This window comes from Perissodus microlepis, chromosome 7 (assembly GCF_051167445.1).
Source record: "Perissodus microlepis isolate ML-2025 ecotype Zambia chromosome 7, ASM5116744v1, whole genome shotgun sequence".
In the NCBI taxonomy this organism is placed as follows: Eukaryota; Metazoa; Chordata; class Actinopteri; order Cichliformes; family Cichlidae; genus Perissodus; species Perissodus microlepis.
The window spans coordinates 57,600,352-57,615,221 of NC_140467.1; the positions used below are offsets into that span (position 1 = coordinate 57,600,352).

General features: G+C 39.1%; 1 protein-coding gene across 2 annotated transcripts in view; it reads left to right on the forward strand.

Moving 5' to 3' along the window:
- necab2 (N-terminal EF-hand calcium binding protein 2) overlaps nt 1-14,870 on the forward strand; it is a 143,879-nt gene that overhangs the window by 123,257 nt on the left and 5,752 nt on the right. For both annotated transcript variants that reach the window (XM_084936230.1, XM_084936229.1), the window contains 3 exons: nt 7,322-7,434; nt 12,309-12,386; nt 13,125-13,216. In XM_084936230.1, the coding sequence (XP_084792356.1) occupies nt 7,322-7,434; nt 12,309-12,386; nt 13,125-13,216 (283 nt within the window). The remainder of the gene's footprint in view (nt 1-7,321; nt 7,435-12,308; nt 12,387-13,124; nt 13,217-14,870) is intronic.

The window sequence follows — 14,870 nt, forward strand, 5'->3', positions numbered from 1 at the left end:
GTCTTTTTGGAGTTTCTTCCATCATAAACACTTGATAAAAAAATGTTGGTGCTTGGAAAGAGAGACAACAAAATTATTATTTAATGATGAAAAACTGAAGAATTTACTTTTTATGTTTTAAAGAAGCAGAGCCTATGAGCAGGTTCAAACATACTGCCATGCATAATGCTCGCCATGTCATTTACCAAACCCACCCTCCCAATATGGAAGTCTTTTCAAGCGCCAGATTTCCCCCTGATATGTCAGTGTTGCTGCTGCCATGTAAAGCTCCCTGCTGTTTCAACCCCTCCACCACCCCAGCATCCATTTATAAACTTCAGAAAGATGTTCACCAGTCCCCAATTTTAGAGCATCTTTAGAGGGAATGACCATTTTGCAACATAAACTCTAAGTATATTATCCTGCTGTAATACGTCAGCCACAAATGTGAGTTGTCTGATTGAGTTGCAATATGTTCAGCTGTTGCAGAACATTTCGTTCTCTAAATCCTGTCATGCATGCAAGGAAAAAGCACCACGAGACGCTTTTCAGAAATCACACTCTCAGTTTATCTGGATTTTAAAATGTGCATATAACAAGAAACTCATGTAAATGATAATATAAAGTGGATTCGGTTTCCCATGTTACTATTGGACCATTTAAATGCTCTGACTTGCTGGAGTAGTTGTAAGCAAAGACACAGAGATGACCCAGTTTTCTATGGAATTAGAGTTTGGTTCTGGATTGTCTCTCTTAGACATTCTCATTGTCAAGTTTTTCTGGTACACAGCTCTGTGAAGACATGGAAACACTGTAAAACATAAAGGAAGGGTCCAAATATAGACACAGACAGCTCCATCTGCACCAACTCTGGTCTTAAAGCGTTTCCAAGTTTTCACTGTTTGCACTGTGGGAAAAGAATGAATTGGTGTGTTTGACAAATTTGGACTGGGGAAGCATTTCTGAATTTTCAAACCATTTTAAAAGTGGTTTGGTTTGAATCTTCTCATTTTTAATGCCCCACCCCCATGCCCGAAAGGTCCTTGCTTCCCAGCTGTGCCTAAAATTCTGGAAACATTTCTGATACGGAGCTGTTGTTGTCTGACATTTAACCACGAGCACTCAGTGGGCTTTTGAGTCGATGCAGAGCTGGAGACAGGAACAGGAAAATACAGAAATCAATAACATTTTTACAAGCCTGTGAACTAGGCTCCACATGTCTTTATGACACTGTGGTAGTCAGCCACTTGTCCAATCAAGCAGACTCATAGAGTAAAGAGTGTCCTGTAAGCACACACACACACTCACAAACACTGCAAGGATTGGATTTCACTGTCTATAGTTTCATTTTACTGTAGATGATTTTGCTGATGCGACATGTTTACACACATTCACGTGCATTTTCATGACAACTACAGATCCATCTGAGACAGACTGAGAGGTACAGCCTGAAGCTCTAGACAGTTACAAATAGTTACAATTAATTTCAAATGGTTTGTCATTTCCAACATGTGCATGTTCCCAGGGAAGGGCTTTCTGTCAGTCAGGCTCCTGTAAACAATCAAACACGCTAAGTAGTCACGAACGCTCAGTATATCAATAATTATGACAGTAGCAGTGATGGATATTTCCACTTTCTGTAAGCTGTACAGACTCAAAACCAGAAGATTTATGATGGACTTGAGCAGACTGACGCTATTAGCAACATTGTCCTTAAGTTTGCTTTATCAATCTAAAGATAAAAGCTCATAATCATGGAGCCAAAAAAGAAAGAAAATCAATGTAAAATATGTCATGTGCCACATAAAGCATATATTGTTTTGTGAATTTTCAAAATAAAATTGATTACGTCTAATCTGATGTGTGGATGATTAACCTAATTCCATTATATCCAGTTTGGAGAAATGAGAAGGCATTATTAGGATTATAAGGATTATTCGGGTTTTTCTTAGATTATTACTGTATAATCACTTTGCAGTCTTTTTTTTAAACCTATATCTTGTTTTTCAGCAAACTGGTCTGAGTCACCTGCGCTCTTACTGACATGGATACAGCTTTGATGCTGACCGTTACCACAGAGGTTAGCGCGACAGAGAAAACAGAGCTGCAGAGTTAGGGTCTCCTGATTTATCACCTCTGCAGGGCCACAGAGTCAGCAGGGAGCAGATGTAATCATAGTGATTCAGTCAGGGAAGCTGGATGGTTAATGGAGTGGTAGTGATTAGATTAACAGAAGCTGCTGGACAATGTAGTGTTTCTAATTGAGTTGGTAGGACGTCTGTGCATGTTTGTGTGTGTGTTGATGTTTTTAGCCGGGCTGTAGTAGGCTTTATAATTCTGTCAAGTTTTATCACTGCTGTGGGTTCTCAATCTGGCGTGCCCATGCAATCATTGCCTTGTAAATCATGTAAGTACAACACGTCTTTACTGAGCAACATCCAGGTTTTCATTCATGCACCTCAGTGTTGCAGCACTGACACTGCTTCTTGATTGCAATTTAAGCTAATTGCAGAAGATAAACTGTGTTGTAAAGTGATAACATGCCAATAAAACAATCAGCAGATGCACACTAATGCACAAATGCAGATGAGATGAATGAAATGAGAGCCTCCACTAGTACAAGCTGCAAGAGCTGTGGCTAATATCTGCTAAATGGAGAGCTCTCTTATTAAGATGTTTGGATAGCAAGCTATTTCCAGTTGCTAATCAGTTGCTCGATCTGATATTTAATATCCTGTTAACAGCAACAACACGTCCATAAAACAATTAGGATGTCTTGTTTAAGGGTAAAGGGCTGAAAGCCTTCTGAAATATTGTAGAATGGGATCACATCTGTATTCTCAAGCACCCAGAATGAGGACAATAGAAAAGGAGCACAGACAGAAGGACTAGATTGCATGCTTGATAAAAGAACTGCAGGTGTTCTGCTGTTTGCTGGAAGAAAAAGGTTAGGTGAGGTAAAAGTGGTCAAAGCATAAAAATAAAATGGTCCTAAGGTAGAAGAGAATGATGTCACCTGCATCTTGAATCGATTTCTGTTTTGTGTGTTGGAAGAGATGTCAAAGTGTTTAACTTGGTTCCTCATGTGGAGTCCCACAAGGCTCAATGTTATGCTGACATTACTGAGCTTTCCTAAAATTCTAGCTTTTGTAAATAAATACATTTGAGAAGTTGGCATTGTACGCTTTCATTGCTTTCTTGATCTAAATGAAGAAAAGCAGCGTACCGTGACTTTAAACTAAAATGAAAAAAAAAAAGCCAAACTTTCTAAAATTAATAGTTAACAGTTAAAAATGTGTTTAAAACGTGGTTTTCTATAGCAGGCTGACGATGAGGTCTGATTCTGTGTCGTCACGTGGGCAGACATAACTGCAGAAACAGCTGATGGGATGTTTTGCCTGTTACATGTTTGCCATGTCAAACCTGTTTTTTCTCTGTTGCATCAAATTGGGCAGATTTGATTTCATACAGAATTCAGTGTTTTTATTTTATTGATCACTTAACCCCTCTGAAGGTTAGCTCCATTATACATTTCAGCTCTTTCGTCAGTCTTGTATTAGACTTCTCAGATCTGATATCTAAACCCTGTTAAAAGGCTTCCTTTTCAAGCTCAAGGTTTAACTGTCCAACACTGCAGAGCAAACACTCTCTCATTTGTCAATGCTACATTTTAATTTGTAATGTTTTTCATTAGCTCTGTTTATTGATTCCTTAAAGGTTTTGGCCTATTTTATAGCACTGTTGTTTCTGGATACTTTTGAAGTGTTAACCTTATTTTCTTTAATTGTATTATTTCCATGTAATAACTTGAAATGTGCACATTCAACTCAAGATTAATCTAATTAAAGATTTATAACAGGTGCAGTTTATTATTGGACTTTTCCTTACTCTTCAAATATTACATAATTGTTATACCTTAAATAATATTGAAATAAGATCATCAGTGTGTTAGTGAGAGATGTAGAGGTGTGACAGATGATGCACGAGGGGGGCGCAAGTGTGTGCATTTGCATATATGCGAGCATGTGAAGGCATATTGTGTCAGTGAGACACTTCTGGAATTATCTAGGTCACAGTGGATTAATTTTTAATTTTACTGTAGTGAGCTACAGTAATGCTGGCATATTAAAAAGCTGAAGACATCTGCAGCTAATCTCATCTGATTAAAACAATAGAAGACACAGTTCTTTGGTTCTTGTTAGAAATGGGATTCATACCAATAACAGCTAATAATCATTCAGCCTCTAATTGTTCATCATTTCCCAGAGTCCCCAGGAAGTCCCCCCATCACAAAATTTCTGTAGGCTGTGTGAAATTATGAACGTCTATGCTTTTAGCCGCAGGAGACGGGTACTTAAGAAAGGCACTGCATCATTCCCTCACATTTCAATTTAGTATCAGAGAAATTGCTCGTAGCTCTAGTAAATGGATAATAATTTAACAAGTGATGAATAAAAAATTAGATGTGTCTTATAAATCTCCTGGTAACTACAGCTGCTATCCTAATCACATGAAATTAGCTTTGTCTAAAACTAGCATCTATAGCATGGTCACAAATATCTATGTCAAGAAAATGCCTGTTAACTAACTACCACGTAGCCCGCTGACGTGTTGGTGCAGACAAAGAAAAATCTCAAAAACTGTGTACAAAGGATGATTCTCATCACTGTGACATCATCCATTGATTTCTGGTCATTTTAATACCTGAGTGTTAGCATTCTGACTGCAGCCATGTTGTTTTTTCTTTAGTGTTTTTTTAGCAGACGCGAGGCCTTTCACACGGTTGTCAGCTACATCTGTCCCAGCCCCACACATAATTTAACAACTTTGCTTCCCTTATGAAAGATGAAATGAAAAAACACATTTTTTGAGAGAGAGCCAGGCTATAAACATGATCATTTAAAAGCTGAAGTTGGGCATTTTTACATGTCAGTCTATAGAGATTAACCTACTTTTGATGCTAGCCTACAGAGGCTACTAAGTAGCGTGCTAATGCGCCTTTCACATCTTTTAGTGTTAACGTAACTGTTTGTTTTCCACAGCATTCAGATATTAAAGTTTCTCATGTCCTGCCATGCACATTGCTCGAGAGATGTTAGCCACAATGGTCCTAATACATCCGCTGTTACTGGCTCTCACTGGGTGAAATTAGTTCCAAAGAAAGTGCTGCAATACGAATCTTGTAGTGATTGCTATATTTGCTAGCAGATTGCCACAGTTGCCTGTAGTTTTTTTACAACATTGCTTCAGTTCATTGAGGTTTGCAGGTGGAGCTGGGACGACGCGTCAACATAATCGATTACGTCGACACGTAAAATACGTCGACGTAAAAAAATGTGTATCGATGCATCGTCACTTTCAAAACAGACATGGCGGCAGCGAGTAGCGGCAACATGAGTGAGGCAGCCGCAGTTGACTTAAATCACTGCACCCGAATACGCTAGTGATGGGATTTCCGGCTCTTTTTAGAGAACCGGATCTTTCGGCTCGGCTCACTAAAAAGAGCCGGCTCTTTCGGCTCCGAAAGGTTGTTTTGTTGCTTTAATTAATTTGTTATTAACAATAATATAAAATTATGTACAAAAGGAATTACTAATGTAAAAAAGTAGTTTTATTTATATATGTTTATATATAAATATATGCGGTGGCCCCTAGAGACAAAACACGTACAAACTCCAAAACACATTTCTAGCATGAACTGAACTTCCAAAACAGAGCTACCAAGATCACTTAAATTACACAATTGAAAGCATGAAAGCATATGTGTATTGTTTGTGTATTTATATACAAGCATTAATATATAGTCAAATAATTTTAAAAAAAAAGTTCATTTACCTGTTATTACCACACACCAAATCCGGTCGTTGGTACTTGCTGGCTTGTGTAGCCACTAGGTAACAAAAGCTCAACACTGCCCCTAGCATCCTGGAGCACTTCTGTTGTCGTTTGTACGTGCTTCGGAGTTTGTACGTGCTTCGTCTCTAGGGGCCACCGTAAATATACTTTTATTTACTCCACATAAAATGTAATAAATAAATCATATAATACAAAAATCAACTATTCACATTTCAACTTTTAACTATTTAAATTTTCAGCTTTTTCCTTTTACAAATTTAAAGTGAAACAACACAAAACACTGCAAACCACAACACAATTAAATATAAATTAAAATATGAAAACAAAAAGAACATGCATATTCTCTGTCATATGGACCTGCATGAATAAACTTTCTGAATCCTTTATCATCTGCAACTGAAAATAGTTGTGGATGATTACTATACCTTTCTAATGTGACGTTGTTGTCCCTGGCTCTTTCTCTGTCTCTCCCTCCTGCTCTGTTCCTGTACTACTGAGTGTAACTACACCCCCCCCCCCTCTTCCCAGCGTAAAGCACAAGGCTCGCATGCTGAGTGAAGCGGAAAAAAAGTGCAAGAGAGAGGGTGAGAGAAAGAAGAAAAGAAAAAAAAAACACGGCTCGCGATAAGGAGCCGGCTCGCGTCGTTCACGTCAAAGACCCGGCTCTAAGAGCCATTTCGTTCGCAACCGACCCATCACTAGAATACGCAGTTCTACAGTATGGGGATATTTTAACAGAAAAGGAAGTGATTCAGTCGTTTGCCAGCTTTGTAAGGTGGAAATGGCCTATCATAAAAGCATGACAGCTATGCACCAGCACCTCAAACGCATCCAGGAGCAGCTTCTGCAACGGACAAACCGTCTATACAAGTCAAATAATGGGGAAATAATCGGTAATCGAATCAAATCAAAATATAATCGGATTGAAAAATTAATCGTTAGATTCATCGATGCATCGAAAAATCAATCACTAGATTCATCGATTTTTCAGCCATTCTGTTGTAACGTTGCTGCTATGCTTGGTGTTATTGCCCTCTTGCACGGCCCAGTTTTGGCCAAGCTTTAGTTGGCCGACAGACAGCCTCACATTTGACTCTAGGATTCTGTGGTATACAGGAGTTCATGGTCGACTCAGTGACTGCAATCCAAACCATCACCGATCCACCACCATGCTAACAGTTGGCATGAAATGTTTGTACTGAGATATTGTGTTTGTGTTTTGCCAAATTTGGCACTGTTCTTTAGGCCACACCTCTCCACTTTAGTCTTGTCTGTCCAAAAAACATTGTTCCAGAAGTCTTGTGGTTTGTTCAGATGCAACTTTGTAAGCCTAAGCTGTGCTTCCATGTTCTTTTTAAAGAGACAGTACAAATATTAATACAGCTTCACTATAAAGAAACAGACAGACAACAAACAGCACAGTAAGCTGTTGAATTAAAACTTGAGTACAAAACTGACACTGCTGTCTCTGTTGCTCTTCCTTCAGTCTTTGCTGCTGATTCGTCAGGAGATGGTGGTTTCCCAGAAGCAGCTTGGTGAGTTCTGTGAGGCTCTGAAGCAGTACCTGAAGAACGTCTCCGCTCAGAGAGACTGCTTTCAGTAAGTTTCACTCATATTTTTACAAGTGCTGTGCTGCGGAGAGGAGCACTGTAACGAGTATGATTTTAAATATTTAATGCGTTCCATTTTCAGTGTCAGGACCTCACTGTTTTTCACACTTTCTTAAGTGCTCCCTCAAATATTCTCTCCTTTGATCTTTGATTGTATCGCTGGTTCTGAATGTTCTAGGTCATACACCAGAGGTTCAGCTCTCACAGGGTGCCTTCATGAAATCATTGCTATGAACTCCCAGGTGTTCATAGTAATACTGTGCTGCACAGCTCATGTGTACCCAGTTTATAATATTGTACCTGTATAAAGTCTGATATACCCGTGCTGCAACTGATACAGACCTGCCGTCCATATCTCTTTGAGCCTTGGGGTGCTGTGAAACGGACTGTAATATCCACTGCGATTTTTCCAATCCCAGCTCAATATACAGTATGCATAGTTTATAGCGGTGTTCTGCATATGTCCTTGGCAAAGCTTAAAGGTTCTGACTGTGGTGCATTACATTTTCTGCTACCAGTTACTGCAGTCTGCACTGAAAGGGGCTGCAGCATGGATGAAGGAGGTGTTAATCTTAACAGCTAAATGTAGCAGAGAATCCTTATTGTTAGCAGCAATAATACTGGGAGTCATTCAAGACTAATATTATAATTAATTTCCCAACTTAAACTGAGAGAGTTGAGAGAGTGCAAAGCTGGTTGATAATCATCTTCTTTTTCTCAATAGGAGTGATCCCCTCACAGATATTCAACACTGCCATTTGCTCCATATATAAAGTCAATGATCATAGCAGCTTTAAGAGCTGCTCAGCTGATTGTAGCGCAGGAGCAAGTGGAACCGATGAGCAGGATCGATAGGCAAGCAGACTAACAATTCCAAAGAATTGTTACTGGGAACCAGTTCTCTACAAGAACCATTCCTACATCTAACCGAAGTGCTGTTTATAACTGCAGTTGTTTAATGTACTTCCAACTTATCACCAGATGTTTTGCACCAGGATCAGACATACAGAAGATGTTAAATGCACCTCTAAAACCCAAACTGCTGTTTGATCAGGTTCCTGTCACATCTACATATCATACACCAGACACCAGACTAATTCCAGACAAGTTCTTGAACTATAGGGAATGAATATCCCTCACAGTAATCATTAAACTAAAAAGATATGTCAATTTGACTTGTGTAATATGCCTTCAAAAATCAGTCTGTTCACTCACTAATGTAGCTACAGACAAGGTTCTTTGGTCTTTTAAGGGCTTTGACATTCATAATAAACAGCATTTTGAAGTTTGACTAGTGGTTTGGCAGTTTGATGCTGTTGGTTTTATTTTCTGCAGCCTGCCTTTGCCGACTGGGGAGGGTAACCCTGACCGAGTTTGAGCAAGAAAGAAAAAAAATCTGCAAAACACACAAACAGACTGCTGAAGGTTTCTGTGCTGAAAAAAGATAAACATAGTAAAAAAAAAATGTGATGCATAATAGTCAAAGGAATTGTGTAAAAGCACCTGAAGATGGATATGTTAAATCTTGTCCTTGTGCCTTGTTGCTCTGAACATCGTAGCATTCTTTTGTTGTATTCTAAGAATTAGTTATGCCATTATCCCATCATGTCCTTCAAAGTCTGTAGGAGCTTTAACAACCTGACAGAACAAACCTTACTTAAGTCACACCTTCTCATGAAGGACAAGTCCTAATTGCAATCAATAAAAGCACACATGGGTAAAAGGAAAAACGGGTGCAGCAGTAAGGTAGGTTTGTTGTCATTGCCAGGTTGCATTTTGTGGTATATTTTTTGTTTTATAATAAATGTGGTAGCAGCACAGTAATTGTAGGTATCTTAATATAAATAATGCAGCAAGGTTTTCAGATGGAAGCTTGCACATTATCTGTGCAAAGACTTTTCTCTCTCTGGTGTGCCACTGAATGCCTTTTTTCCGCCTTTGTCAGTTTTTAATTTCATCTTTGCCTAACTGTAATATATAAACTTTATTTAGTCTCTGCTGTCCCTGCTCATTATCATTTGATGTTTGTTTGTGATTAGAGGCACAAATTCTATTAAATCCTCCAGCAGAGCTCAGACAATTCAAGTTATTTCTTCTGACACCCTATAAAGATTTAACAGGCAGCAGCTCCTGTCCCTCAGTGCCCTCTACAGGTTTAGAGCAGAACTGCAGACACACACACATAACAGTAATGTCTTTTCACACTGCTGGTAGTCTGCATGTACAGCCGGCAATAAAAGCAGGTTAGGTTACAGAAAATATTGGAAGAAGGGAGATGGTATTGTGATCGTCTGAAAGTTGGGCTTGAATGGGAAGAATATACAGAAGATTATTTATCAACTAAAAGTCAGTGGAAACATGGCCGTGGTTATTTTGAGGTAAAAAAGAAAACATACTACCACTAATCAGAGTCATATGAAGTGTTCTCTTAAAATGATCACCTTATGAACAACTTGTACACTCTGTCTCTGAAAAAGAGATGGGTAAAGGCTTGGGCCCTACGCAGGGGTTATCAATAGAGATCAGAGTAACTGAGGCAGCTCAGATGGTGCAAAGACCATTGCTTAATGCCACTCCGATGGAAAGTGTCCAAGAAAAAAAAAGAGCGGGAAAAAAAGTTGCTCACTCTTTGGCACAAAATTCCAGATAAAGAACAAGAATCTTGGGAGCACCAGCTTTGATTAGATATGACTAAGATAAATGTGTTTGGCTGAAAGGAATCCAACATGCTGGGCATGAATCTGGCCTGGGCCACCACAGTGAAGCATGGAGCTGTGGAGACTGTGATCATATAGTGGCTGCATGAGACAAAAAATAGATCATGTTTATAAGAGATTTCCTATTGCAAAAAATACTAACGGACCATATGACTGCCTTTAGAAGTTTAGCAAAAGAGGACTCTTCCAGGGTGATAATGACATAAAGCACATTGCTATAAAGTGTGTATATATACATCTTATTGTGTGTGTATATATACATATATATATATCAAACTCCAGTCCTGGAGGGCCGGTGTCCTGCAACTTTTCCATGTGTCCCTGTTGCAATAAACCTGAATAATATTAGAACTTGACTGCATGCTGAGGTGTCAATTTAGCCATTTGATTTATGTTACAGCAGCTGAGTGAATGAACATGGTACAATAAAAGTACTTTTAGAAGTACATTTTTTCCAAACACTTAAATTTACTTGAGTAAGGTTAGGGGTTGCCACTTCAGCATGCTGTGAAGTTCTATACTCTTGCACATGACCTACTAATTTTTATTCAGGTGTGTTGCAACAGGGACACATGGACACTTGCAGGACACCGGCCCTCAAGTGTGAGACCCCTGAGGTAAAGCATCTGATAAAAGTTGAAGTAGTTTAAAGTCAGTCATGTATGATAACTACAAAAAAGAGAAGTAATTTTGTCTGCTGACATCACCCAAAATACTAGCTTATTTCTTTAAGTCATTGATGTAGCTCGGAATCAGAGTTATAATCCGACTACTTTGAGCATAAAGATTCTACTGAGCAGTATACTGACTTATGTATCTGTCACGGCCCTGAGTCTGATCACTGTTTTTTGTTTTGATTAATAGTAACTTGTGTTTGGTTTAATTCTGGTTATGCCTCTTGAGGTTTTCTAGTTCTTACGTTTTGGTTCCTGTTTTATTTTGATAGTCCTGCTCTGTGTTCATCCTCTGTTCCCCACCTCGTCTGCCCAATTAGTTCCAGCTGTTTCCCTGCTGTCAACCCATTCCCTGATTTCTCCGATGTGTATTTTAGTCCTCTGTTGTCCCTGTTTTGTTGTCGAGCTGTCCCTCGTAGCTGTGTGGTTTTCCTGTGCTCCGTGTTCCCTTGTAACTCCTAGTTTCCTGTTCCCCAGTCTTAATTTCAGGTTTTCCAGTTTAGGTTTTGTTTTGTCGTCTTCTAGTGTTTTACAGCAAACTAAAGCTGCCTTTTTGAGTTCATCCCTGTGTGTACCGAGTCCTGCATTTGATTCTTTCTCCTGCCTGCCACACAGCGAATCACAACAGCATCATCTTTTTCGTTTTTGCTAAGCGCTGAGCTCGCACTATGAAAATTGGAATCCTTGAAAGGTAAAATTAAAATCATACCGGTCCTGAGACTAACCCCGAGCAGGCAGACGTGCAAGTGTAATTTCACACAGAAACTGCACCGCACAGAGTGATCTGCTCAAACACGTCAACAGCTGCTTGATTTCAGAGCCATAAAATTACCAAGAGGCGCAAGTGCATATAATGGACCAAAGAAAATTGCTGGCATTAACAGCACTGAGTCTTTGAGTCGTTTTCTGCTTTTGTTTCTAAACCTAATTCCGTATGGGACGTTATATTGTTGGTTAAATGGGCAAATGTTAGGCATATAAAAACACATTAACGTGTCAACATGTCCATAACATGTTCCACTTTTACCATTGAAGCCTTTAAATGCGGCGCTTGCTGTGAAAACTGAGTTACGCTGTTAGCCAAGTGTGACAAAGATCCCATGTGCACATTCACCCTCCTTTGGAATACATACGGAGGAGCCTGAGTTCATTACAGCAAAGTGTACCATCCAAAATGTCTCCATAACATCCCACATAATAACCTCTGTGCATTGATGATCACACTCTGATAGATGTTATTTACTATTCTTGGTGTTAAGTGCAGTGACATCAATAAAGTCCAAGATGCGATTTTCTGAAATATAAACTGTTATCTCGTGTCTGCTTTCTTGTCTCCTTTACAAATGTATCCTTAATGTGCACTGCTTCACCGTTCTCTATCATGAATCCAACGTCTCTCACCCGTCACTTTCCATATCACCTTCTGTCCACTTTCATCCTCTCATTCCCATTTTCCTCTGCCTCTGCTCCAGTGTGACTGCAGTGCGTCTGCCAGATGGTTTATCCTTTGTCGTCTACGAGTTCTGGGATGGCGAGGAGGAGTGGAAGAGGTGAGTTTTAATCATTTTTGGCTCCGATTTTATTCTTAATCCTGAGCTCTATCCGTCACACGTGCCAGTATTAAGAACTTTTCATTTTCCGAACCCGGGCTCCAACCATTGATCCAAAGCAACTGACAGAATGAAGCATCTGTAAACACGGAGAACAGCCTCAAAGTGATTCATTCCCTGTGCTGATCCACTTTGAAAGCGTTAAAAGTCATTACTGAGCGCAGACATTCATATTGTTTAGGATATTGCCTTTGAGTCAGCACTCTTGGTCCCCTGAAAGCTTTTTGGAGCTGAGCACGCCGTTCCTTCTTATCCCTGTTCTAATTGATTGGTGATCACCCAATAAAAGGAGCTCTCACTTTTCTTCTATTACTGCCGTGAGCCTGTTTGAAAAAAATCCTCCAACATTTAATTAACATTGTTCAGCCATTCACGTGCTCCAGAGTTGCTGAATCACTCAAGTTGCTTCAGGTCATTGTGATTTAGTAATGGTTCTGGGCACCAGGAGAGGCTGCTGATGTAGTTGCCTGCTGATCCAAGTTTCTGCTTTACTGCTCACAGCATCTCCCCACCATTAATATTTCAAATCTTACAGTAAAGGCTAAGGGCCGTGCAAAGCGATTAGAGTCCATGTGTGCTTTTGAGAGGCTGTGTGCAAAGTCAAGACAGATGTGTGCATACAGAAATGCTGTGTGTCATTTAGTGTGTGCGCCGTCTCATGCTCTCCTCTGATTCCAGGCACCTCCAGTCGGCTCCCAACAAAGCCTTTCAGCATGTGAAGGTGGATACACTGTGCCAGCCGGAGGCTGTGTCCTCTGTAGCCGTGCCAGGTCAGTGGTAAAACAGTACAAAGTAACTAGAGAATAAAACAAAAGCAGTGTGACACTGCAGCTGAAATGTCCTCCAAACCATTTGTGAATTGGGACCAATGTCCAGAACGATATCTGATTTGGAATACTTTGTGATATTTTCTTGAGAACACAAAGAAGACAAGACAAAGTTTCCTTTTTCTCTGATTTTTACACATTTGAAGTAAAATTGCCAAGTTTTTCCTCTTTTGCAGTGATAAATAATCCTTTCAGATACTTACAAGCCTGCTTGTACAATATTACAGTTACATGTAAGAAAGGTCAATCTTTGCTGCCTGTAATGTTTGTTTTTCAATTTATTTCAATCATGTAAACAATAAACAGGTACATTTAGCAAAGAAAATAAGAGAGAGAAAAAATACTACACAAAATAAAGTTAATACATTTCAATATTGCTCCTGTTCTGATTCAGTTACATGTCGAAAGGGAGTGGGAAGAAGTACACACCTATTTAATCCCACCCCTTCGCCATAAGTTATCAGTTAATATTTAGTCAGCTTCCTTACTGATATAATCTGTAATAGAAATAGCAAACAGATTTCTGATATATATACTATATAATATCACATCATGAAATGTTTCATGAAATTACACATTTCCCCTTTCTTTATAGTTAAGAAGATCTTTATAACTCTTTATGAATTGTTTTATGTTTGGACATTGCTTCAATTCCATATTCAAACTGTTCCACAGTTTCACTCCATGCCCAGAAACACAAAAGCTTTTTCTTGTAGTACCTATGCAAACTGTGAACTCAGTATATGGACTGTGCACAGTCTGATGTGCCAGCCGACATTGGGCACACAGAAATATGCAGTTTTAGGAACCTCACGTTCTTCCACTTGGTCTCAAAATAATTCTGCAGCATGATAATGACTCCAAACATAAAGGCACAGACATTAAAGTACTACAGCAGATGGTATGGCCCCCACTGAGCTCTGACCTCAACAGTATAAAGTCAGTTTACATAAAGAGACAGAAAAAAAAGTTCAGGAACAACCTTCCTACCACAGAGAACGGAGGATGACTTAAAGACAAACAGTGGGAACATCAAAATATTTTTTGGTAACATTACAAGATTAATAAATAAATTTAAATCTGCCATTATGATTATTGATGAATCCTCATTTTGTCTTGTATGTCTAGAACATCAGAGAAATATACTGATTTAAGTTCACAGAAAGTCATGTCATAGTCGAAGGTTATGTCTAAATACAGTTTAATATAATTCACATACAGAATGTTATTTCTGCATGGTTGATAGTTGTGGTGCATTAAAAAAATACACTGCCAATTTTCATCAAACTAGTTACTCCTTTAAATTTTCATGAACATTTACATCAGATTCTTTCTGATCAACTGTTTCTTGGGGTCCCTGAGCAGTTGCTGACTTACCCTAGTAGTACAATTATCAGTAGTGCAGGTGATACTGAGATAACACAATATGTGCTAATATTACTATAAAGGTGTGATGCAATAGTACACAGTTGCAGAGCAAAGTAGTGTTCTATATAATGCTGAGAAAGTGATTAGTTTGTTCAACAACCCTGGATGTGTCATGTAAAATTTATAGGCATTATCTACAGAAACCTGGCTTTGGAATCTGCTTCATCCA